Genomic DNA, 25006 nt, shown 5'->3' with positions numbered 1-25006 from the left:
AGCCCGGGCACTGTAATGAAGAGTAGCCCCCGCTCAACTAGAGAAAGCCCGTGTGCAGCAACAAAGACCCAAAGCAGCCAAAAATTAATTAATTAATTTTAAAAAAGATAACTGATGCATAAAAAAGTTTTCTATTTAAAAAAAGTTTGTTCTATAAAAAAATTGGTTATGCTACACTTTGTTTTGGTAAGTCAGTTCTGGGTCTTATCAAACAACTTTCTTAAAGAGAATATTGAAATCTGTCTCCCCAATACTTCACAAATAAGAATGCTATTGGCCCTTGCTTTGTCCTACTATCCATCCTGTTTAATTGACTTATGTGTTCACAGTCTTCCATTCCTAAATCCTCTGGTTCTGTTCTTTTTGGACCATGCCAGAATCCACTGAGGAGCTCTACAGTTTCTCCTGATCCTACTTTAGGAATTAGTATTTTGAAGACTAGCCCCTTGGACAGGTCAGGGCGTATGTGTGGAGGTTATTTGGCTGTCTGCCAGGAAAGGACCAGGCTGATGTTATCTGGGTTAATTAGAGCCTGGCTCTTTGCCTTGACGGTTCAGATACTTGATTTTGTCAACAAACAGGACTGGATCTGGTCTGTGAGCAGGTTCACTTTAACCAAACTCACAGCACCTGGTGCACATGACCAGCCTGCCACGCATTTGTTTACAGTTAGAGAGGAACTGGAACATTTCCACCATTCGAGTGCTTTGGGACGTCCAATCACAATCAGAAGTTTGCTTCCTGGGTAAGAAATCAGAATAAGGGAGGTTCAATACATAATTTGCTTTCTGATACCTTGAGGCTGAGGCATTCATTGCCACAATGACCAGATAGCCTTCTGAGGGATACATTTATTTTGTAGATTTGTTCATGCTACCAGTTAAATTTTAATCTGACCAGAGAACTATCTTTTCTCTTCAAAGTGACTTTGCCTCTCTCTGCTTCCCTCCTTTCTTTCTTTTTGTTTATTTTACAGGTAGTTCTTATTATCCTTTATCCCTTTGAATATCCTTTTCCCAAGTTATTGTGTGGAGTAGGAGATAGAAATGCAGTTTACAATTACTGGGTAGGGCACTTCATAGTTGTGCCCTAGTGTTTCTGCACTGCTCGCAGTTTTCTTTTGATTCTTATCTTGACACTGCAAGCCAACTTTACTATTTGTATCTTGTTACAGAAGAAAACCTATTTTCAATGATTAGAGAGCTGTCCTGTTCAATATGGTAGCCACTAGCCACATATGGTGGCTATATATATATATATATATCTCTTTTTTTTTTTTTTTTTTTGCGGTACGCGGGCCTCTCACTGTTGTGGCCTCTCCCGTTGCGGAGCACAGGTTCCGGACGCGCAGGCTCAGCGGCCATGGCTCACGGGCCCAGCCGCTCCGCGGCATGTGGGATCTTCCCGGACCGGGGCACGAACACCGTGTCCCCTGCATCGGCAGGCGGACTCTCAACCACTGTGCCACCAGGGAAGCCCCTAGATATACTTTTTTTAAAATTTGGGGAACTCCCTGGAAGTCCAGTGGTTAGGACTCCGTGCTTTCACTGACGAAGGCACAGGCTCAATCCCTGGTTGGGGAACAAAGATCCCACAAGTCTCATGGCATAGCCAAAAAGAAAAAATTTGGTTTCTTAGTTGTACCAGACACATTTCAAGTGCTCAACATGTAGGTAGTGTTTCCTACTGGGCAGCACAGATATAGAACATGTCCATCATTGCAGAAAGTTCTACTGACCAGCACTGGCCCACAGCCTCCTACATTTAAAAGAAGTGAGAAGATCCTTAAATATCTCATATGCCAAAGGCAAGAAAAAATGATTAAAAACAATTTTAGTTGTTTTTTTTTTTGGTTGAGGACTCTATTGCTAATGAGATTTAGCAGTTTATAACTAAGTCCAGTGATACATAAAATTGAAGTGTGTGGGTCTTTCTGCCACTATCCCATCCTTCCACTTCTTCTTCAGCCTCTCTTGTTTGAAAGTAACAGAAACCCACTCTGACTAGCTAAAGCAGAAAAAGGGGATTCTGTTCAAATCTGCAGGATTATCCAAGGACAGGAGTACAGCTCAGCCTGGAACCAAACTGGGACCTAAGACTTAGGTCTTATCAGCACTCTATCTGCTCCTCTCTGCACCTGCCTCATTTTGGCTTCTCTCTGCAGACCAGCTTACACTGCTTTTCTACTCCATGATACAGCAAGTATGACCACCAATAGCTCCTGAGATTATATTACCTCCATTCACTATGTCAGCTAGGCTGAGGCTAGACTCTTTCAGTGCTCATTCCAGTCATCTCTGGGAAGGTGTTCATTGGCCTAGCTCAGCTCAGGTGTCTATTCCTGGTCCAATGGCTGTGACTGGGGGCAAGGACAACCATAGCTGCATGAAGCCTTGCTGCCATTACCATGTGGTTTAGAGAGTGCGACAGGAGCCAGGAAAAGACACAGCCAGGAAAAGACACAGAGCTTGGCAGCCAACCCCATGGGAGGCCACCGCAATTCTCACTGTATCATCTGGTGTCCCAGGACTCCCCTCTTTAGTCATTTACCTGAACTATACACTCCCTGAACTATTTCCCTCCCTGAACTATACCACGAATACGCTCTATTTCTACATCCTCCTCTAAGTAAAGTTTCTTTATCTTGTGTACCATTATAATAGGATTATGCTAGAAGGGCAATTATTCTGATATTGACAGCAAACTGTAGCAAAGATTCAGATAAACCTAGAATATCAGTTTTCTCATCTGATAAATGAGGATTATTTTGTCTAGCTTAAGGTAGTTTTTGAGGTTTAGAGTTTAGTAATAATAATAATGCTATTCCCTTCAAAGTAATACATTTTCAGTTTAACCTGGATATTAATGGAAATAAAATATCTTATGGGAATTTCAAACACTGTGTCAGAAAGGCAGTGGGGGAGATAAAAACTTTAGTGACCCTGAGGTCATATAATATAAACTTTAATTCTATTTTTTTTTTACATCCAGATTGATCCCGCATAGAACTCAGATTTGAAAATCAAGTATAATCTTTTTCATAATCTGAGGGGAAGGATTTACCTAGCTGTGTGATTTTGAGCACAACTTTGTGCCAGTTTCTTCATCTATAAAATGGGATAATAACAGCCACTACCTCACTGGCTTGTGAAGATTAAATGAGTTATCATATGTAAAATACAATAGAACAAGAGCCTAGCAATAGTAAACACTATGTAAATGTTAACACTGATTATTATTCTTTGACACATTGTTTCTTAAACTGTAGGTTGGGATGCATTAGTAGCCAATTAAAATACAAAGAAACAGACCAGAGCAGAATAAAATAGTAGAGACCGCTGCACATGGTACAGGTATTATTGTGGGTTGTGATAAATATGCCATAACAATTGGTACAATGCTACCTACTCTGTAAGTTTCAATATGTGCTCTTTTTGGGCTAATTTGAATCGGTTCTTAAAGCTTATTTGAATGAATACCAAGAAGACTGAGAAAATGAAGAATGGAAAGTCCACTGATTGGGGGTCAGATGCATTTAGTTCTAACCACTGTTCTGCCACTGATCAGCAAAGTGGTTTGACACATGACCTGAACTCGACACCTCTTTTATTAAAAAGGGAATTTCTTGTATGTATCTCAAAGGAAAGTGTGAAGCACTGTGAGCCCTTATAGCCCAGCACTACACATGAATTAGACAACACCTCTCAACTTGTCGGTTTTGAATTATAGCTTGGCAACATCATAGGGCTAATTATGACTCCTCCCATTTTTTTTTTTTTTTTTTTGGTTTGGAAAAAAAACACACGAAGTTCTCTGATTTGCAATAAATGCAACTTTGCCAAATTCTCTAACCACTCATGAAATTCCGAGAAGTGACAACGAAATACACTTAATATGTCTGTTATGTTGATTTTAGAGTTTATTGCAATTTAAGCCTGAAAATTCAAACATTTCTAACATCACCTTTTTCTATTTTACCCTTTCCTTTTTGCTTTCTTTCTCTTACTTCCATTCCAATTCCGTAGGGCCCAAGTTAAAACCTGAAGAAAAGGGCTTCCCTGGTGGTGTAGTGGTTAAGAATCCGCCTGCCAGTGCAGGGGACAAGGATTCGAGCCCTGGTCCGGGAAGATCCCACAAGCCGTGGAGCCACTAAGCTCGTGCGCCATGACTACTGAGCCGGCACTCGAGAGCCCGCAAGCCATAACTACTGAGCCCGTGCACCTAGAGGCCATACTCCGCAACAAGAGAAGCCACTGCAATGAGAAGCCTGCGCACCACAACGAAAAGACTAGCCCCTGCTCGCCACAGCTAGAGAAAGCCCGTGCGCAGCAACGAAGACCCAATGCAGCCAAAATAAGTATAAAAAAAAAAAGACCCGAAGAAAAGAATTGCTATGTGACATTATTCAGGAAGAGGAGGTGAATCGTTTTTAAAACATCTGGTTCTCATCTTATTTAAAGCATGAAAATGAGAATTGGAATCTTGTAGATCTAGTATTGATTTGGCAGCTAAGAGAAGAATGGCGCCCCAGAAGGAAGTCTAGTCAATGAGGGGAAGGAACTTTGCACTGGCAGGGACAGTAGCATTAAACTAACATGGGGAGTAAAGTGCACAGGGAAGAGGATTGGTAGGAAAAAGACGAAAGTGCTCTGAGAAAGCTAAGGATCATCATCATCCCCATCATCCCCATCATTCTGACAAGTAGAAATAAATGAAAAGCTACAGAAAAAAATGAGATGGAAAAGGAAATAGTTGAGATTCTTTTGTGAAATTGAAGGAACTTGTAGCATCTGACTTGCTGCTTTAAAATATTTCACACAAGTTTTTTTGTTGTTGTGGATCAAGGAAGGGGGAGAAGAGGCACTAGAACCATCAGGCTACAACTAGTTTCTCTTGAAAAAGAGCAGAAGGTTAAGGGAGGGGATATATGCATATGTATAGCTGATTCATTCTTCAGTGCAGTAGAAGCTAACACAATATTGTAAAGCAACTATACTCCAATAAAAATTAAATTAAAAAAAGAATTGATTAATTTAAAATTAATTAATTTAAACTAATTTAAAAAAATTCGAATAACAACAACAAAAAAGAAACCAACTACTGATACGCACAACAACTGGGATGGATCTTAAGGGCATTATACTGAAAGAAAAAAGCCAATTTCAAAGGTCACATATGTATAATTCCATTTATATAACATTCTTGAAATAAGATTATAAAGATGGAAACAGTGGTTTCAAGGGCATAGAGATGGGGAGTGAGGATATGGAATGATGGGTATGACTCTAAAAGGGTAGCACGGGGGATATCTTTGTGATGATGTAATCATTCTGTATCTTGATTTTGGTGGTGGCTACACAAATCTACACATGTGGTAAAATGCCACAGAAGTATATACACATATTGTGCCAATGTCAGTTTCTGAATAAGGGCAGGTACGTCTAAAGAACTACCTAGACCACCTGGAAGGCAACACAGAACAACAGAAAGTAGAAAATATGAAAAAGAGATTACAAAACATGGAGGACAGAGTGAGGAGATTTAATATTACCTAATTAGTGTTACAGAAGGAGAAATGGGGGAGAGGCAAAACTAGAAGAGATCATATCTGGGCAGTCTCCTGGTGGTCTAATGGTTAGGATTTGGTACTTTCATTGCCGTGGCCCGGGTTCAATCCCTGGTCAGAGAACTGAGATCCCGCAAGCCATGCAATGTGGCCAAAATAAAATAATAAAAAAATTTTTTTTAAAAAGGAAAGAGCAGAAGGTATAAACGAAAGCACAAGCCTGTTGGTACGCTCAATAAACATTTATTTGACTTTTCTTCCCCATACTTCATAAAAATAAAATGAATTTATATTGAATGTTTGCACTTTACTCTTTTTTGCTTCCATGTTCTTCATAATTAATATTAGTAGGTCATTATCAATAGATCAGTAAATGGAGACAAGAAGAAAGCATTTGCTTCAAACCATTTATCAGGTCAGAGGGCAAAGCTGGTCTTCAAATTTATAACCTCTAAATTCTTGGTTTCTATTATTACCAGACATCTGTAACTACTGAAAAAGAAGTTCTAGACCACCTAGTACCAGCTAGTTTGCATCTTCTATCTGTGCTGTTTAATGGAAGATGAGACAGTAGGTAGTGCCCCCGTACCCCCAATCGTTTGGAATTTTAACGTGCACACAGGCACACACTCTCAGTGGCCTTGCTCAGCACCTGCTGGCAGCCAAGATGGTAAGGTAGGAGGCCATGCAAAACCAGTTTAATAGCTATTTACTAACTGATACTTAAACTGACTTTTCAACACTGATGAAGACCATCAGTATGTGGGGATTACAATATTCATTACCTCACCGTGATTTTTTTTCTAAGGCCTGTATTCTCTGTGTCCATTCAATTCTGTTTCTCAGATAAAGAACCATTATCATTTGTTTCAGTGTTTTTTGTTTTATGTTATACAGTCAATTTTACCGATAGTTTCCAAACATCCTTAAGTAGGTCTGCAGAAATGTCAGTTAGTGTGTGCCTTCCCATCTGCCTCAGGTCTATGTAAATGTGCCCTGCTTAGTTTCACTTGAGTTCAAACCTGTACCTTTGAGGCCAAGACCTTGGGAATTCAAGGGCAAAGCGAACTTTAATCTGGTACATTTCGTACTTTGATGAATAGTGAAAAAAAAAATCCTCAAAGCTTGATTGGTTCTAGTCACATTTGCCTGTCACTATTTCTCAAACCATTGTACATAAAGTCACCAGCACAAAAAATCCTTCACTAAAAAAACATATACCAGGGGAAAGCAAATCAAAAGAACAGGGGAGAGGATAATGTGTTTGATTTCTCAAAAGTCTATTTACTGTCCAATTGATTTTGGCCCTTAGGCCTTTGGATGTGCTAGCAAGTAATTATTTTTATGGTTGATAAAATGAGTACTGAATATTTATCATTAATTGCAGTTTGAAATCATTTTTTAAAAAATCTGTCATTTTGGTTTCTAAAAATTGTTTCTTCTGGCTAGACACGAGCCGAGTACCGAGAGCTGACCAGATGCCAAGTCTCAGGACTGTCCAGTCTTCCACATCAGACCTTCAGCCGGGCCTTCTGACTCTTCTTGAGGTTAGAAAATCTATCCCCCAGTCTCGCAGATGCTGTTCTCCCCCAACTGGCTCTACAGAGAACATCATTATCTTTGCTGAGCTTCTGTCTCTATGGCAATAACAGATGGGAAGTGCTGCGGAATTATTCATGTTCTGGAAAGGAGGCAGTCAAGAAGGAGGGGAAGATGGGGGGTGGGAGAAGGGGGCACGACCCGGGAGCACGGCGATCGTGGTGTAAAGAACGGAACGTGTGTGTGGAGCGAAAGAGAGGCTCGTGAGCCTTTAGTAGGCCCGTTGGGAGGAAAAGAGGGAAAAAAATCTATGTGCACAGGGGTATTCCCAGTCGGCTGGCTCCAAATGTGGACCCCATACGAGTGACCTCGAAGCAGTAAAACCAGGAGAAATGGGGCGAAAACTGGCAAAAAGAAAAAAAAAAAAAGGAGGGGGACGAAGCTCGAGTCTTCTGAATTTGGTGCACTGAGACCTGGGGGTCAGTCTCCTGATTTTGCGGTGGGGCGGGAAAAAGGTTTTTTTTTTTATGTTTCGAAATATGACGGAGTAGCTCGGCAGAGTTCAATATGCTAACTAGCCACCGCGGAACACAGACCAGGGAGACCACTGTCCGGCCCCGAGGGTCACAGCCGAAAGCTCTTCAGTCGTCTCTTTCCTCGTCTCATCTCCTGATCGCTTCCAAAACAAAACCCCAAAGCCCTCAGGAAACACTGTAGAAACATGTAATTTCTAGCTCCCTTTTGGAACCGAGAGAGCAGTCTGGTGAGGGGGTGGGAGGAGGGAGTCTGAGAAGCAGGGACAAAAATGTTTTCTCTCTGTTTTGCCGGAACTTCGGCCAGCCCTCCGGCCCGGCCCGATGGCGGAGAAGGTCAGCCCCGGCAAGGCGCCTGGGCGGAGGCCGCCCGGGCAAGGCGGGGGCCGCCGGTGTGGGGCGGAGCGCAGCGCCAGCAGCTGGCGGGGCGGCCCTCGGGCGGGGGGGCCCCGCAGGGGCGGGGGGCAGCCCCAGCGCGCAGGGCCCACACTGTGGGGGGTGCGAAGCTGGGAGGCCGCCGCTCGGCTGCCTCCGGGGCGGGGCGGCCCAGCTGCGCCCCGCGGGGGGAGGGTCGCCCGTGCCTGACCTCGGGCGGCGGCGCTCGGCCGGGCGGGCCCTGCCTCCGCCCTGCCGGCTGCTGGGGTCGCGCACAGTGCACCGCGCGGCCGCCCTGCCCCCTCTCTCCGTGTAGTGCGGCGGCCGAGCGACCAGGGCGCCCCCGGGTCTGGCCCGTCTCCACCGAGCAGCGGGTGGGGCGGGGGCGGGGCGGTGGCGGCCCCAGACAGCCGGCTGGGCGACTCGAGGAAGGAAGGAGGGAGGGCGGCGGTGGGGGTGGGGCGGGGAGGGAACATCCTGTCTGCGCCGGGTGCACCGCAGACAGCGCCGCGCGCCAGCCGCCCAGACGGCGCGCGGGGTTGGGAACGCCGGGCGCGCGCCTGGGGGGAGGGGCGCGCGCGCCAGGCGACGGGCCGGGGTAGCCCTCGGGAGCCACAATAGTCCAGACGGCGCGCGCGTCCCCGAGGGGCTAGGAGCCGCGAGGCGGCGGCCGGCCCGCGGGCGCGGTGCCGCTGCTGGCTCCGTTCCCCTCCCCCCCGCCCCTCCACCCCGCCCCTCCACCCCTCCGCCCTCGCTCTGCCCCGGGCGGCCGGAGACGGCGGCGGCGTCTGCGGGAAGCCGTGTGTCTCCGCAGTGACGTGGGCGGGCCGAGGACTCGGTGACGTCAGAGGGCTGTGTGTAGCGATGTGTGTGGGGTTCGGAGCGGCGCCGGCACAGCCGAGGGGAGCGGGCGAGCGGCGGCGGCGGCGGCGGCTGGCACAGGTGCGGCCTCGGCTTGCTCGGGGGACGCGGCGGGAGGCAATGGGCGCGCGGTCCCCGGGGCGCCCGACGGCAGCGCCGGGGGTAGTGGGGAGTTAACAAAGCTCATCGGGCTTCCTGGGGCGCGGAGGCCGGAGTCGGGGGTGCGGATGCGCGGGTCACGGGTGAGGTCGGAGCCCCGGGGGGTGGGGGCGCGGGGCGGGTGTCTCACGGCGTATCTTGTCTCGCTGATGCCGGGTGGTGGGCAGGGGCAGGGCGCTGCACTTGACCGGAGCCGTCGGGACCCCGGAGACCTGGGCGCCAGTCCCCGCCCCCCCGCCGCCTGTCTGTGCTGCGCGGGGATGCCCCGGGCTCGACCCGGTTGGTCGGCGCCCAGCGGCTGGGGGATCCCGGCTGGGCTCCCCACCCGCCCCTCTCTCTTCTGGTCCCGGGCGGGCGAGGGAGGTGCAGCCTTAGGGGTGCTGAGGTAACACCCGAGAACTTCCCGGGGAGAGGGTGCACGGGGGATTTCCAGTCTTCCCAGCGGCCCACTCAGCGGGGTGGTGTGGGGAGGGCCCTGGGGGTGTTCCGAGACCGCGGGGGGGGGGTGCTCCTTTTCCTCCACTTCCCACGACCCCCTGGCACGCCCCGAGGCGTCCCGGGTCCCATCCTCCCCACCGCCTCCTCGGGTTTGAGATGGGTGGGTGGCTTTGCGTGGGCCGAGGATTTCAGGGTTTGGGGGCTCCCCCATTCTAGGTCTCGCCTCCTCCCCTCTTCCTTGGCCAGCGTTGGCTGAGGTGTTCCTGTGGTGGGCGAAATCAGTACGTTGGCTAGTGGCCTTGGTCCTTAACCCTTTGGGTCTGTTTTAAGGTAAATTCCTCGCAGTTTGGGAGGCAAAAATTTCTATTTATTGGGATTCCTTTTGGAATTTCTCTCAAGAAGGAAGTGGAAGAAGAATCTTTTCTTTTTTTCCCTCTTCCTCCATTTGCATTCTTTGTGAGGTCTGTCTGCCTTGTGCTTTTTGTCCCGGATTAGTCTTGTTCAAGGATGGAGATTCCCAGGAGTGGAGTCTGTAGCTTTTGGCTTCCATTAAGCAAATTCTCTAACCCTTTAAAGGGAAAGTTAATTTTTGCTTACAGTCATTCCAGAAAAATAGCCTACACTGGCTAGATGAATTATGCACTTAAGATTGTAACTTACATATGGTAGGTATGTTAACTAGTATCTGATTTTTTTGGATGAAACTGGTGGGGTTTTTTTTTTTTTAATTGAGAGATGAAGTAATAGGTGATTTTAGCTAAAATGGAATAACTGAGAAAACCTTTAGTATTGAGTTTTGGGTGAGATGATCTCTTTAAGGTTCTTCCTGTTCTGAGTAGGAGTAACCCTCTCCCTTTTGAGGGATATTATTGCAACCTTTACCCATTCTCCGAATTGCTTTCCTATTTAAATGAAGGTACTTCTAGTTAACTGGTATTAGATTTAAAGGAATCACTCAAGTGTCACCTTTGGTAAAGTGAACTCAGTTTAAGATTAAGAAAGTATTTTCAAACTGACCCTTTGGGCTCTGGAGCAAATTCAAATGTAACTATCCCCCAACCCCCTTCTCTTCCAGATTAATTAAAAGAAGAATGAACAGTAATCCTGAAGATAACTGGGCAGTTTTTCTTTAGGTTTCATTTTTAATTGTAGAAGTTCAAGCGGAGTCAGAGACTCTTCTTAACTGGTGTGAGGATTTATACAAGCCTTCATTTTGTCCACACAGACCAACAGATCATCATTTTTAGAGAAGATACTTTTTTCCCTCCTTTTTTGGTGTCCTTGGTGCCAAATACTAAATTTGGGTGCATAATTTTGACTCAAGTAATTGCATAAACTTTTCGTGTGTTGTGCTTAAAACCAAACCAAACTATTGCGTTGAACTTGGACATCTTGAATTGAGAGAACTGGTAACTTTATTTTAATACGTATATCTGAAGAACTTAAGAAAACAAAGACTTCCTCGGAAGTGTGCCTCTTAAAATTATTTTCTGTGTTATTAGACAATAAGAAATTTTATAGCACTTGCAGTGAAATTATACTTGGAGTATAAGCAGAACCAAAACAAAGTTGCAAAATCTATTGAGTAGTTTAGGGAGGTCTCTTTGGAAATTTAAATTTTCTGTTCGAGTAAGTTACCATAAGTATTGGTATACATTGTGTTTCTCTCTTCAAATAAGCAACTAGTTAACAATGCAAATCTCAGACTCACTTATTTAACACAATAGTTTTTAGCAATGGAAAACCTACAGACAAATTTTTCCTTGGTTCAGGGCTCAAATAAAAAACTGAACGGGATGGGAGATGATGGCAGCCCTCCAGTGAAAAAAATGATGACAGACATTCATGCAAATGGAAAAATGATGGTAAACAAGATGCCAACTGTAAAGAAGGAACACTTGGACGACTATGAAGCGCCAATGGAAACTGATGAAGAGCATGTCAAAAGAACCTGTGCCTCTGTGCCTGAACCTTTACATTTAAATCCCAGTTTGAAACACACTTTGGCACAATTCCATTTAAGTAGCCAGAGCTCTCTGGGTGGACCAGCAGCATTTTCCGCTCGGTATTCCCAAGAAAGCATGTCACCTACTGTGTTTCTGCCTCTTCCATCTCCTCAGGTTCTTCCTGGTCCACTGCTCATCCCTTCTGATAGCTCCACAGAACTCACCCAGACTGTGTTGGAAGGGGAGTCTATTTCTTGTTTTCAGGTTGGAGGAGAAAAGAGACTCTGTTTGCCCCAAGTCCTAAATTCTGTTCTCAGAGAATTTTCACTCCAACAAATAAATACAGTATGTGATGAATTGTACATCTATTGTTCAAGGTGTACATCAGACCAGCTTCATATCTTGAAGGTCCTGGGAATACTTCCATTCAATGCCCCGTCCTGTGGGCTGATCACATTAACTGATGCGCAAAGACTGTGTAATGCTTTATTGCGGCCACGCACTTTTCCTCAAAATGGTAGTATACTTCCTGCTAAGAACTCATTGGCCCAGTTGAAGGAAACTGGCAGTGCCTTTGAAGTGGAACATGAATGCTTAGGCAAATGTCAGGGTTTATTTGCACCCCAATTTTATGTTCAGCCAGATGCCCCGTGTATTCAGTGTCTGGAGTGCTGTGGAATGTTTGCACCCCAGACATTTGTGATGCATTCTCACAGATCACCCGACAAAAGGACTTGCCACTGGGGCTTTGAATCAGCCAAATGGCATTGCTATCTTCACGTGAACCAAAAATACTTAGGGACACCTGAAGAAAAGAAACTGAAGGTAATTTTAGAAGAAATGAAGGAGAAATTTAGCATGAGAAATGGGAAGAGGACTCAATCCAAGGCAAGTTTTTTTTTTTAATAGCAATTTTGAATAACGGTAATGGTTTACTTTGAAATTAAAAGTCTATTTAGAATATAACTGTTAAACTATTACTACTCATGCAACAACAGGAAAAACTCATCTAAATAATATGTTATGTTTGTATTACACGTTTTAGGCTATAAAGTGCTTTCCTGTATGTGTTCTCATTTGATCTTCCAACCAACCTACTGAGAGAAGTGGGATTATTCCCATTTTACAGATAAAGAGAATGAGGCTCAGAGAGATCAAGTGGCTTTCCCAAGATTATATAGCCAGGGAGTGGAGGATTTGGGGCTTCTTTTTCAAGCCATGTCCTTGTTTTCACACATCTTGCTTTTTGATGACTAAATCAGTTGTTTTCCTAGGACTCAAGATAATTTACACTTTGGTGTTATCTCTATTTGCAAATGATATAATAGGTAGCCCAAACAACTCTGGTGGTGGGCTCCAAACAGCGTTTTTTCAAAGGTATATTTAGGATTTCTGACATTGTTTCTGTAATTGAATATTCAGACTTGATCAGTACTGGAGACAAATGCAAAAGACAGATTTATCTGAAAACTTCGTGATTCTAGTCACCAAGAATTTTTTTTAAAGAGAGGAATAATTAAAAAAAATTATGGCAGCTAGAATAAAGATTATTTTATTTTTTAAATTAAAAAAAATTTTATTTATTTATTTTTGGCTGCATTGGGTCTTCATTGCTGCACTCAGGCTTTCTCTAGTTGCAGAGAGCGGGGGCTACTCTTCCTTGCGGTGCACAGGCTTATCATTGCGGTTGATTCTCTTGTTGCAGAGTGCGGGCTCTAGGTGCCCGGGCTTCAGTAGTTGTGGTGCGTGGGCTCAGTAGTTGCGGTTCATGGGCTCTAGAGCGCAGGCTCAGTAGTTGTGGCGCATGGGCTTAGCTGCTCCGCGGCATGTAGGATATTCCCGGACCAGGGCTCGAATCTGTATCCCTGCATTGGCAGGCCGATTCTTAACCACTGCACCACCAGGGAAGCCCAACATTATTTTAGATTAAATAAACATTAGTATAAAAACGTCTCAGCAAAGAGATTTTAAACTTATTTTCCCACTGCATTATCTGGTAGGCTACACTAGTTCATTCTAAGAGTTTGAATGGCTGGCTAATAGATAAGATTTAGGCTATTAAATATTCAGTTCGTTGATCTGGTTTTTAAATATTTGCCTACTTAAAATCAGTATAATAGCTAACACTAAGTGTTTAAAATGTGGCAAGCATTGTTTTTGAACAGTTTTACACGTACAGTTTTATTTGATTGGTACCACAAAAGATTGGCCATGTTTCATCTTAAGAATCTAATTTTTCCACTATTAATTAGCTTTTATTCCTTGAAATATCTCTGCCCTTTCTGCTTCACAGAAGTATTAAACGACTGAAGTTTATTTACAGCAAGATTAGAGCTTGGGCAAGAAACTTAAGGTTTCATGGCCTGTGCTTTAAACCTTACAGGTTTTGAGGGAAATTTAGTTACAGTGTAGTTTTAAGAGAGTGATTTGCTTCTGAAGCCCAATGAAGATAATTTCAGACTTGAATTCAGGGTAGTTTGCTACTTGCTGATTCCAAACCGGTCAGTACTTCTTGGAAATTCCTTGCCTGTGGCTACTAGGTAAGTTTATATTGTTTAACTGATTTTAAAGCAGAATTGACTTCAAGCCAGTTCTCACATTGTTGGACATGCTTACAGCTGGCCTGGTCCCACGCTGAAAATAGTGTTTAGAATTGTCTGTATTCTCAAAATGTGGAATGCCCCTTTTGACGTTTATGATATCTTGCCCTAATGTAACTAGGACTCTCACATGTCCATAGGTGGCCACATTATTTGCCAGATGTTCTTGGTCCAATCTTGGTTGCTCTGACATAAGCATTTTTGGGATAAATTACTTTGCCTAATATTCCTGCTCTGTGTTTGTGAGAAAAAATATCTGAGAACCATGATAAAGGTTAAAAAAAAAAAGGTGATGAATTTACTGAACTGAAACTGAATGTGCTATAGGGTTTGGTTAAAATTGACACTGTCCTTCATCAGGATGTAGTCATTTATTGTCTCAGAATTTATTAATTTGAATTCAGTTTTTATTTGGGGAAGCTGTGAGATTTTTTTCCCCATCTTTTTACTATGTTATGTTTTGCAGTATTTGCCAGCGTTTCTGGTGTGTTTTGTTATTTTTTCCAATTTTATGTGAATTTTAAGCAATTTAAGGGAATTTGAAAATTTCCAGTAATCAGACCTTTAAGAAAGAAGTTTTTGGGGAGTTCATGCGTAGTAATACATGCTTGCTACTTCACATTTTGAAAATTTACTCCTCAAAACTTGGCGAAGTAGTTCCCTTTTGAAGTTGAGATGAGAAACCGGTGGGTTCAGATGGGTCACATGCTTCTGGTTGTATAACTGGTAAGTGGTAGAATCAGGAGTTGAATGGAGTTCTTCTGACTTCAAGTCTAGTAATTTTCACTCCTTTTCCCATAAGCAAACTCAGTAGCAGAAACTGAATTTTGAGAAACATTAACTTTTCTTATCAACTTACCTTAGTATAATGGTTCTTAAGCTCTCTGTTAACTTGTATGTAGACTAAGGTATTTTACTGGGAAGGGGGCACGGAGATAGTCCTTGGCTGGGGAACATTTTTTCATTATCTTCTGTGAGTCACTGAATTGGTTGCCCAACAAACCAAATACATCCAGAGGAAGCTCATTTAAAAAGTCAAAACAGGCTTTTTAAAAAAAAATTAAAGCATATGCTAAATATATTAACCTCTTATCTAAAGGTCCTTATGTTTAGTGTGAACACTGATGTAATTGGGTATGTTTAGTTAATGTAGTCAGAGTAGGTTTTTGAATTTTAAAAATCCCCTCAAACTCAGTAGGCAATTGTTTGAAATGTACCAACTGTTGAATTATTTCTAAGGATGGAAATTATATTAGTGATGGTCACCAGACTATTTGCATAACTAAAAACTATATTTACTTTGCATAGTTAGGAGCTATATTTAGATGGGAGAAATAAGTGGTAGAAGGTCAGTGTTCTAAGTGAAGAGCTGACTATTCTTTGCAGACACCAGAGGTATAGTATTTTGAACTCTTTCTCACTCAGGTCACCACAAGAAATAATACTTGATTTTTAGATCTGCCTAGGTTGCTTTGCAAAATGGTGTTATCAAAACTGTCTCTTCATATCATTTGAGTTTTTTATGTTTTTATTAGAAAAATGATTATTGTATTTTATAGTGCACAAATATATGGAAGAATATCATATTCTTGATTCTTTTCCATATCTCCAGTGGGTATTGTTTATTTGATCTAATTCTGATTTTGTTGAATCTTAGTTTCTATCTGTGGAAAAAAGGTTTGCCAAGCAAACTGATCATTTATAAGTAAAATTTGAAGGGTGATGTTTCCTTGAGATTATTTTCAAGCACATTAGAAAAACCTGTTTGTAGTCAACTGATAAGATCATTATAGGTGATTCTTTGCTGTTACAGCATGTGGCTGACATTCTCCAGTTCACTAAGTAAAGATGGTTTATGCCTTTATAAATTTTTAGGGGTTAAAATTTAGATTTCTAACATTTAGACTTGACTACTGTTAGGTAAGTAAAATAATACAGTTCTTACTTTGCTTAGGGAAAAAACCCTATGGATTATCTGTGATACAAATAGATTCCCTAAAGATATCAACTTAAAAGTTTTCCTCTTAAAGCCTATTAATTAAACATTTCACTTTTTTTAGTTTTGCATTTTTCTTACAGTTCATTTCTGCGAGGTCATTGGCAATAATGATAATCCTCCAAAAAATTTCTCCCCTCTTGTAAGCTATTATACTTTTGTTTAGGAAGTGTGTTTCTTAGTACCAACCTAAGTGAGGTAAAGAAATACACTAGAGAGGATGGGTAACTTACAAAGAGTAGTGTTGGGACAAAATGTGTACCAGTAATAATTGTGATAGATTTGATGGTAATTTGTTACATCAGAGGCAGAGTTTACATTTTATGATTAGCATAAATTTTTATTAAGTGGCTATAAGGTCAGAATCAAATGAAGTATTTGTGCTCATATAAGGGACGAGTATGAATATTTTTTTCTAACTTTATAAAATTAACAACTGTCTTAATGAGTTTTGAGACTATCTTTTTCCTGTTTTCCCAGAATTTAGTTTACTGCTTGGCAGGTCAAAGTTACTCAGTGAAAAAGAAAAAATTTTTTAAACTGAATAAATTTTTGGGAGACAATGCTCCATTGTATTTTAGAATATTGGGGATTTTTTGGGAAAAATTATGGTTTAACCCTTAATAAACTTATATAATTTGCAAATAAACTGTTGAATAAGACAACTGATCAAATGAGAGAATGGATTTAAAAGTACTTTGGAAGTTGAGTCTAGAAATATCAGATGGTACTTCAAACTATTATTGAAATATTTACTAATATGTATTTCGGGATTTTTCCTTTCCCCAAACATTTTCTTGATTTATCTAGAATTATCTGAAGATATTTCAAAGTAAGATAACTGAGTGTTGGGCTCAGCCGTATCTCACTTTTAGTTGTTTGTACACAGTAATTATACTAGTTGGATATTTGTTTATTTATCAAAATGAAGTATGCAAGAAGAAAGTACAAAACACGTTTGTTATAAAATATGTTATAAGAAGGAAATTTCAGTGAAATCTTTAGAATGGCTTTGGGAATAGTGCCCCCTTATGGTTTAGGAAATATAGAGTCTATATTCATTTTATCATTAAAAAATTTTAATTTTTTAAACATTTAAAAATGTTAATATTTTAAAAAAGGCTTCTGATAAAACACTTTATCCTTTTGGTCTGAGAAATGGGAAAAAAATTAAGAAACTTCAAGGAAGAAAAGAAAAAGGATAGGCCTGAATCAGTACATAGTTAGCCAGTAGTGTTCTCATACCTATGCATATGTTATAATTTATACCACTTGGAGAACAAGGAAGAAAGCAAGAATTGGATTAATTTCAATGCCTTTAGAATTCTGGTAGTAGAGAGTGTGGAGCCAGAACTAAATTTGTTCAAGTAAAGAGGTAGAACTAGTTTGGGAATAGTTTTAGTAATGGCTTGAACCTTTATTTTGTCCATGCATAAAATTTGGTCTGTTGAGGTTTCATATATGTTACATATACATTAAAATAATGTAAGAATTTTATTTGACTAAAAAGGCATGAAGAATATATAATTTAAGGTGTGGTTTGGTTCCATCACTAAATAAAGTATTACAGCACCATGCTAGGCAGAAAGAGAAATGAATAGCAAAGATTTAAAGTTAGTTTAAAACTCATTTTGATTCCTAGACTTAGAAATGGGTCACAGAAATATGTATGTAAAGACTAGTTGGGGGCTCCCTAGGGCAGGAATTCATCTTGTAGTTTCTAAACCTAGAATGTGATGTATGCTTAACAAAAGTTTGGATATAACTGAATGAAAAGTCTTAGTAGCCCTAGAAAGCTACCAGTGATTTTCAAGGAGGAGAAGAGTTTTGTTTTAAAGCGAAGCAGCATTTTGTTTTTATTTGTGGTATTGAATTTATTTTGAGATTTCTAATAGCCTTAAAAGTGCATATTTTGTTTATCTTATGGGGACAAGGAATACAAAAGTTAAAGAAAATTACTAAAGACCAATTTTGGTACGTAATACTACGGCTTTCCATTTTGAAAAAAAAATTTTTTTTGGTGTGATTATGAAAGCAATATAGGCCCATTAGAGTAAATCCTAAAAAAAGTACAAAGAAGAAAACAGAATTTCCTCATAATTTCACCATGGAGTGATAACCACCATTGGAATTTATTCCTTTACGTACGTAATGCTTTGTAAATCTGTGCAAAAGCATCTGTAGAGTGCACAGGTTATTAACTTAAGACCTAATTGTTGAAATAATACATTTGGACAAACTTTAGGACATGTACTTAGAGCAGTGTTTATCAAATTGCAGTTTGTCACCCATGCAGCCTTTCTCATCTGGGGTTCTATGAGAGGAGAATTAAGCCATAGAAAGGATGGTATATAGTACCTTTCTAAGTCCTTTGGAGAGAAGTTAATTTAATGCATACAGTGGAAGCTTTGCAGAGTTTGGGCTTAATTTTCTTGAGAACCTCAGTTGAGAAGGGTGAGGGGGATATCAAAAAAGTCAATTTACTGGGTCACCAGCGTTTTAAAAATACATGAAAGAGAGTAAAATTTTAAAAAATGCAATATATTGCACATAGTAAAATTAATTAATTTACATTTTGATATTGTCAATTTATATTATTTGAAGGCCAAAATAATCTGAGATAATTTTTAAAAAGCATCTATGCTGAAATGGGATAGAAAAGCAAAGCCTTACATGTATATAGATTAAAACTTTTTTAAAAAATTAATTTATGCTGCGTTGGATCTTTGTTGCTGGGCGCAGGCATTCTCTAGTTGCGGTGAGCGTGGGCTACTCTTCGTTGCAGTGCGTGGGCTTCTCATTGTGGTGGCTTCTCTTGTTGCGGAGGACGGGCTCTAGGCGCGCAGGCTTCAGTAGCTGTGGCTCACGGGCTCTAGAGCACAGGCTCAGTAGTTGTGGCGCACGGGCTTAGTTGCTCCGCGGCACGTGGGATCCTCCTGGACCAGGGCTTGAACCCGTGTGTCCTGCGTTGGCAGGCGGATTCTTAACCACTGCACCACCAGGGAAGCCCTAGATTAAAACTTTTTATAACAGATATTTTAGTGAAAAGATGTATATGACATGGAAATTTTCAAATAATTGCAATATTAAGTGGCTTGGACACCATAGAATTACAGTGTAAAGAAATTATTTTTCAAGTCCCAGAAATTAACAGGATTTTTATCAGTTTGTTTCCTTTAAGTTTTTTTTTTAATAAATTTATTTATTTTTGGCTTCATTGGGTCTTCGTTGCTGCACACGGGCATTCTCTAGTTGCGGCGAGTTCACAGTGTGCAGGCTTCTCATTGCAGTGGCTTGTCCTTGCGGAGCACGGGCTCTAGGCGTGTGGGCTTCAGTAGTTGTGGCACACGGGCTCAGTAGTTGTGGCTTGCGGACTCTAGAGTGCAGACTCAGTAGTTGTGGCTCATGGGCTTAGTTGCTCTGCAGCATATGGGATCTTCCCGGACCAGGGCTCGAACCCTTGTCCCCTACATTGGCAGACGGATTCATGCCACCAGGAAAGCCCTGTTTCCTTTAAGTTTAAGGGAGGAATATCGTACTACTGACTTTCACATGGCTTTGTTTCCATGAAGGATTTAAGAAGAGAGTTGCACATTATAAGAATGTGACCTTGCTTTTCCTGTGAGAGTTTTTAAGCACTTTAAACCTAAAATTGGCTTTATGAGGTAGATATGATTCTGTAGTGTGGAGGAGCAACAGACGTTGTGATTTCTGCAGATCCATCTTTGATAAGTTAGTGGAAGTGCTTAGACCTTATTGTTCCGGTTTTGCATTAGGTTGATTAATTCTAATAATTACAATGAAATGAGGCACAAAACTAAGCCTTAAAATCTCTTAAGTTGCTATTTGCTACCTTGTAACACTATTCCTGTTTCAGTTGTTGAAACACTCATTCACAGCCTGTTGGAAGTATTGAGAAAACCTGATCCTATTCTGAGAGATTCAGTTTCTTTCAGTAGGAGTTGTTGGCAGCTGTCTGGTAGGGTGTTTTTTGTGTCCTTCTGAAATCATTTATGGACCACTTGAATGTCTTAGTATTATACACAGTAAAAGGGACCTGGCAGGTATATTGGCTTTATAGCTAAGGAGTTGTTGCTTAACTATGTGTTTGGTTATGTGTTTACTAAGGTTGCTAATGATTTATGTTTGGCTTGTACAAAGTAATGTGTATTTAATATGCATTATATTTTACTTTTTATGTAAGCACACCATTATAGGAGGATAGACTATGAAATTTATCAGTCTACTAGTCCTTCATATGCTTACTGGCTTATAAATACCAAAATGTAAACATTAATCTTTGTCTTTCTAAATTCTATTTTAAAAAATATTTTCCACATATTTTAAAAAGATTTAATTCTGATTTTTTGAGGGGAATTTTTGAAATCCCATCAATACTTTGAGATATTGTCTTGATTTCTTTAGTTCATCAATGTTTGTCATTAGGACTTAAAGATCATAATATCAATCTGACACTGCAATTAGAAACTAAAGTGCCACCTAAAATCAAAGTTTATTATTGAAGATAAATCTGGGAATTTTAAAGCATTTTGATTTTTGTTTTTGGGGTTTTTTTTTTAGTGCAAATTGGAATGTTAGTATACAAAGGGTGCTGAGTGGGTGGAATTGCTTTTGAACTAGAAAGTGGTGACAAATGCTTATTGGTCTTTTTGTAAATGAAATCAAGTTCTCTAAACTATTTGTCATTGTGAGGCTAATAAGCATGGTACCAAAATACAATGATTCTTTATTAGGAAACCTGATTATTAAAGGGTCATGTGTACATAACACAGTAAGTTGAAATTTAGAGAAACTTGCGTAAAACATTTCCTAATTTTTCCTTATTTAAAGTTCTATACATTTTGGGCTTATTTAAGTTTTGCTTTCATAGACGTTATTTGTTGTTTTACGACTTAGAGAAAGAACTTTTGGAATGAAATCATGTGTCTGAAATTTTTCTTATATGTTTCAGATGAGGATGCCATCTGTTCATTTTGTGGTAGATAATTATGGGGAAGTTGGGCAATAGAAGTATTTTAAAATCTTAAGGCTCTAACTTAAGCTACTAAGTGATCTACTTCTCTTCTTTGCCAAGTAATGTATTCTATTTTAATGTTTAAGTACACGAAGGGAATGAAATTATTCTCATATTGAAAGGTAAAAGGAAAGGCAATAGATGTGCGTATCTTGGTGTCTCATTTTTATTCCTGATCAGTAGTAGCATTATTGCTGTGCCATTTAATTATATTGTTATTTTTTTGAAGACCTAATTTGTATGTTGCCACAAATGCATAATAGATGAGAAAATCTGGCATGCCCGTGAATGTTCTGTTGTATAATATGTGCTTTTCATAATTGTTTTTAACATGCAGTTAGGATAATTTGTTATAAATGTGTTTATGGCTTACCACAGCATATTAGGTAAAATTAACTCCCAACGTTTTATCATGGTTAGTGTTGTGCATTTCCCCATCATTTATATTATTTAATTTGTAGATCTGATCTCTCAAAATACAACCCAGAGACTGTTAGGATTGTTGGTACTTCATTGAACAGAAGGGTATTAAATATGAAAGAGACTATCTTGTGAGTTTCCTGGTAGCAGATTAACCTTAAAAAAGGCTACCCTGGGGATTAATGAGCTACACTGTCATTCAGAATTCATTCAACAAATATTTGAGTCCCTACTACGTGCCATGCATGGTGCTAGGTACTGAAAATACAAAAGTGATTAAGACAGTACTTGACCTCAAGCTGCTGTTTAAGCAGAGGCGGAATAGCCACTCGTCAGGGATTTTGTATAGGGAGTTCAGACATTACCTAGAGGACTGCACTAGGTGATCTTTAAGGAAGGTTTTTTTAATAACCCCTCCTCTGTGACTCTCTTCATGTGTTGGTGCAAGAATAGGAAACAAAATAAAGGTCATAAACTAGAGAGGGATGGATGTTTAAATAGAAAGAATGTGCTAGCAGTTATTTAAGGTGGCTTTTGAAGTTTAGAGACATCATAGAAACAAAGCTATACTGAGTTTGGATCATGAATAAAGGTAAAACTTATACAAATCAAGCTGTAGAGTTTTAAAATGAACTTGATCAAAATTGAATCAGATTTGAAGTCAAGATCTCTGGCTGAAGAAGTTTAGAATTTGTTATTCTGAAGATTTGACACTCCAGTTATCTGTAATAGGGAAAACTTTAAAATATATAAATCAATTTTAGTAATTTTAATTTAAAACATCTGGAAACAGTTGATTTCTTGGGCAGTACATCCAGAATTGTCTCAGATATAAAACTGATTTAAAGTGGAGCTTTCCATATTTTCTAAATAATGAGTTTAACAAATAACTTCTAAAAATGAAATTCTCATTTAATTTGAGCCAATCTTATACTTCATTGATTTGTTAGAGTGAGCTTACCCCTGCTCATTAACACCTTTTTTATCACAGTGTTGGGGTGAAAATGTTCTGCCTAAGTGAGTTTTCTAGATGATGAAACTACTCTTCTCAGCACTGTGTCTTTTTAAAAACTTTAACCTTTTTTTAAATGAATTCTAAAATGTCTTAAATAGTTTTCAGTCTTTCTAAATGGTATGTGTATGGTATATATATATGTATATGGTATACTATAAATATAAGTATAAATATCGACTATAAGTATGTCATGTTGACTCAAGACTTCTTAAACATCAGTTACTCTGTTGTGATAAGGGTAGGGAACAATTGAGATATATTAAATTATTTGCCCTGGCCTATGTGTGATAAAGCCCTCAGATTGTGTTGCTTTTTGAATCAGTTTTTGTGTTTGTGTCTTGTAATTCTCCTCTCTCCCTAGGCTGTCAGCTGGCATCTGGTATCTATCATTTAGTATTTCTGTTGCCAGCAGTCAGTTCCCTTTCTAATTTATGGTAGAACTAAGCTATAGGCTGAGAAACTGTGTAAACAAATGATTGATTTATTTTATAAATAAGTAGTTGCTTTTGCCCCAGATTCTGAACTTTAGAACACTTGATCAGGATTGTGAGGTTTAGAAACAAATTCTACTCTTACAGAGTCTAGAGGCCCTCACTGAATACTCACCTCTTAAATCCTTTCGAAATGCTCGTCTTTTCGCTATAATCTTGTGCTCTTGTTAGTATTTCAAATTCCTTGCCCAGTAATTAACAAAACATTGATCTCCTACCAATATGTGTGTGTGCCGGGGGAGGGGAGACAAAATATAAAACAAACCAAATGAGGAAGTTAGTAACCACAGGTTATTTATTCTTTTCTATCTCAGTTTCTGAACCTCAATTTTCTTAGCTGTAAAATGGAGATAATTATACCTGCTTAATCAGGTATTCGTTAGAAATAAGCAGGATATAAAGTTCTTATCATGAACTTTGAGGTGGCCAGTTACCTTCTCCTCTTACTTTATTTACAGGTAGAGTTCATCCTTCAGGGCTAAAAAGAACTTTTCATATTCATGAGAAAATGTGGTTTACTGATAAGTGTTAGCAGACACAGTGGTTTTGAAGTTTGGCAAAATATTGCTGTAGAATGTTATCTAATATAATATGCTAAGAAATACTATAGGGATGGGGGGGTATATTCTAGGTAATTGTAACAATGAGAAGAATCAGAACTTAGCGATGCTGCACATTTGCAGAGTACTATTATTTAAAATGGATTTTTAAAATAAATTCCATAAGTATGATATTTGATGAAATCATTCTGGTAGTCCATGTTAACATACATGCTAAAACTGTTCTTGTGATGGGGCAGTTCATGTCTCTTTCCGTTTTAAGTGACTACACATGGTACTTTAAGGAAAGACTGCCTTATTAGAAGATGATTCTTAAATAACATAATTCTTTACTAGTCAGTGTTCTCTGGAGGCAGCCTATGGCTCTGTCAAGTAGATACATAAAATTACCCGTCACATCCTCCTTCAATAAACTTTTCCCCTTCCACATTTTTCTACAGATAGATACACCACCAGGAATGGAATTACAGTCATGGTATCCAGTTATAAAGCAGGAAGGTGACCATGTTTCTCAGACACATTCATTTCTACACCCCAGGTGAGTGGGTATTGGCTCATTCATTCATTCATTCAACATCTATACATCAGGTACTATTCTAGGCCCTGGGAATTCATTTTATAGTTTTAGGTTTTTTTTGCTAATCAATGGAATGAGTTATAAATAGTGTTGAATATTTGAATTAACCTTTCCTGTGTGTTTCTATGTTTTTTTTTCCCCCTAGAAATGTCATTTCTTTTTTGCCGTAAAGTGAAAAAAATGGAACTTTTTATTTCCTTACTTCCCTTCCAGAAGTAAACCAACTCTTCAAGAGTGTGGCGTGCAACTTTGATATTTTATTTTATTTTTATTTATTATTATTATTTTTTTTTACATCTTTATTGGAGTATAATTGCTTTACAATGGTGTGTTAGTTTCTGCTTTATAACAAAGTGAATCAGTTATACATATACATATGTTCCCATATCTGTTCCCTCTTGCGTCTCCCTCCCTCCCACCCTCCCTATCCCACCCCTCCAGGCGGTCACAAAGCACCGAGCTGATCTCCCTGTGCTATGCGGCTGCTTCCCACTAGCTATCTACCTTACGTTTGGTAGTGTGTATATGTCCATGCCTCTCTCTCGCTTTGTAACAGCTCACCCTTCCCCCTCCCCATATCCTCAAGTCCGTTCTCTAGTATGTCTGTGTCTTTCTTTATTCCTGTCTTACCCCTAGGTTCTTCATGACATTTTTTTATTTTTCTTAAATTCCATATATATGTGTTAGCATACGGTATTTGTCTTTCTCTTTCTGACTTACTTCACTCTGTATGACAGACTCTAGGTCTATCCACCTCATTACAAATAGCTCAGTTTCGTTTCTTTTTATGGCTGAGTAATATTCCATTGTATATATGTGCCACATCTTCTTTATCCATTCATCCAATGATGGACACTTAGGTTGTTTCCACCTCTGGGCTATTGTAAATAGAGCT

General features: G+C 40.1%; 1 protein-coding gene across 4 annotated transcripts in view; it reads left to right on the top strand.

Moving 5' to 3' along the window:
• The first annotated feature begins 8768 nt into the window (after nt 1–8768).
• Nucleotides 8769–25006, top strand: part of SKIL (SKI like proto-oncogene) — a 33295-nt gene continuing 17057 nt past the window's right edge. For 2 of the 4 annotated variants that reach the window (XM_029215308.1, XM_029215305.1), the window contains exons 1-3: nt 8769–8955; nt 10547–12305; nt 23975–24072. In XM_029215308.1, coding sequence (XP_029071141.1) covers nt 11208–12305; nt 23975–24072 — 1196 coding nt within the window. In that variant the 5' untranslated portion in view covers nt 8769–8955; nt 10547–11207. Of the gene's footprint in view, nt 8956–9621; nt 9802–10546; nt 12306–23974; nt 24073–25006 lie in introns of those variants that run through there. The other 2 variants (XM_029215307.1, XM_029215306.1) reach the window with 2 other exon arrangements.

The sequence above is a fragment of the Monodon monoceros genome, unplaced genomic scaffold (assembly GCF_005190385.1).
Source record: "Monodon monoceros isolate NGI ecotype Baffin Bay Population unplaced genomic scaffold, NGI_Narwhal_1 Super_Scaffold_11, whole genome shotgun sequence".
In the NCBI taxonomy this organism is placed as follows: domain Eukaryota; kingdom Metazoa; phylum Chordata; class Mammalia; order Artiodactyla; family Monodontidae; genus Monodon; species Monodon monoceros.
The sequence above is the reverse complement of the archived record's forward strand: the minus strand, read 5'-3'. Positions and strand labels throughout refer to the sequence as shown.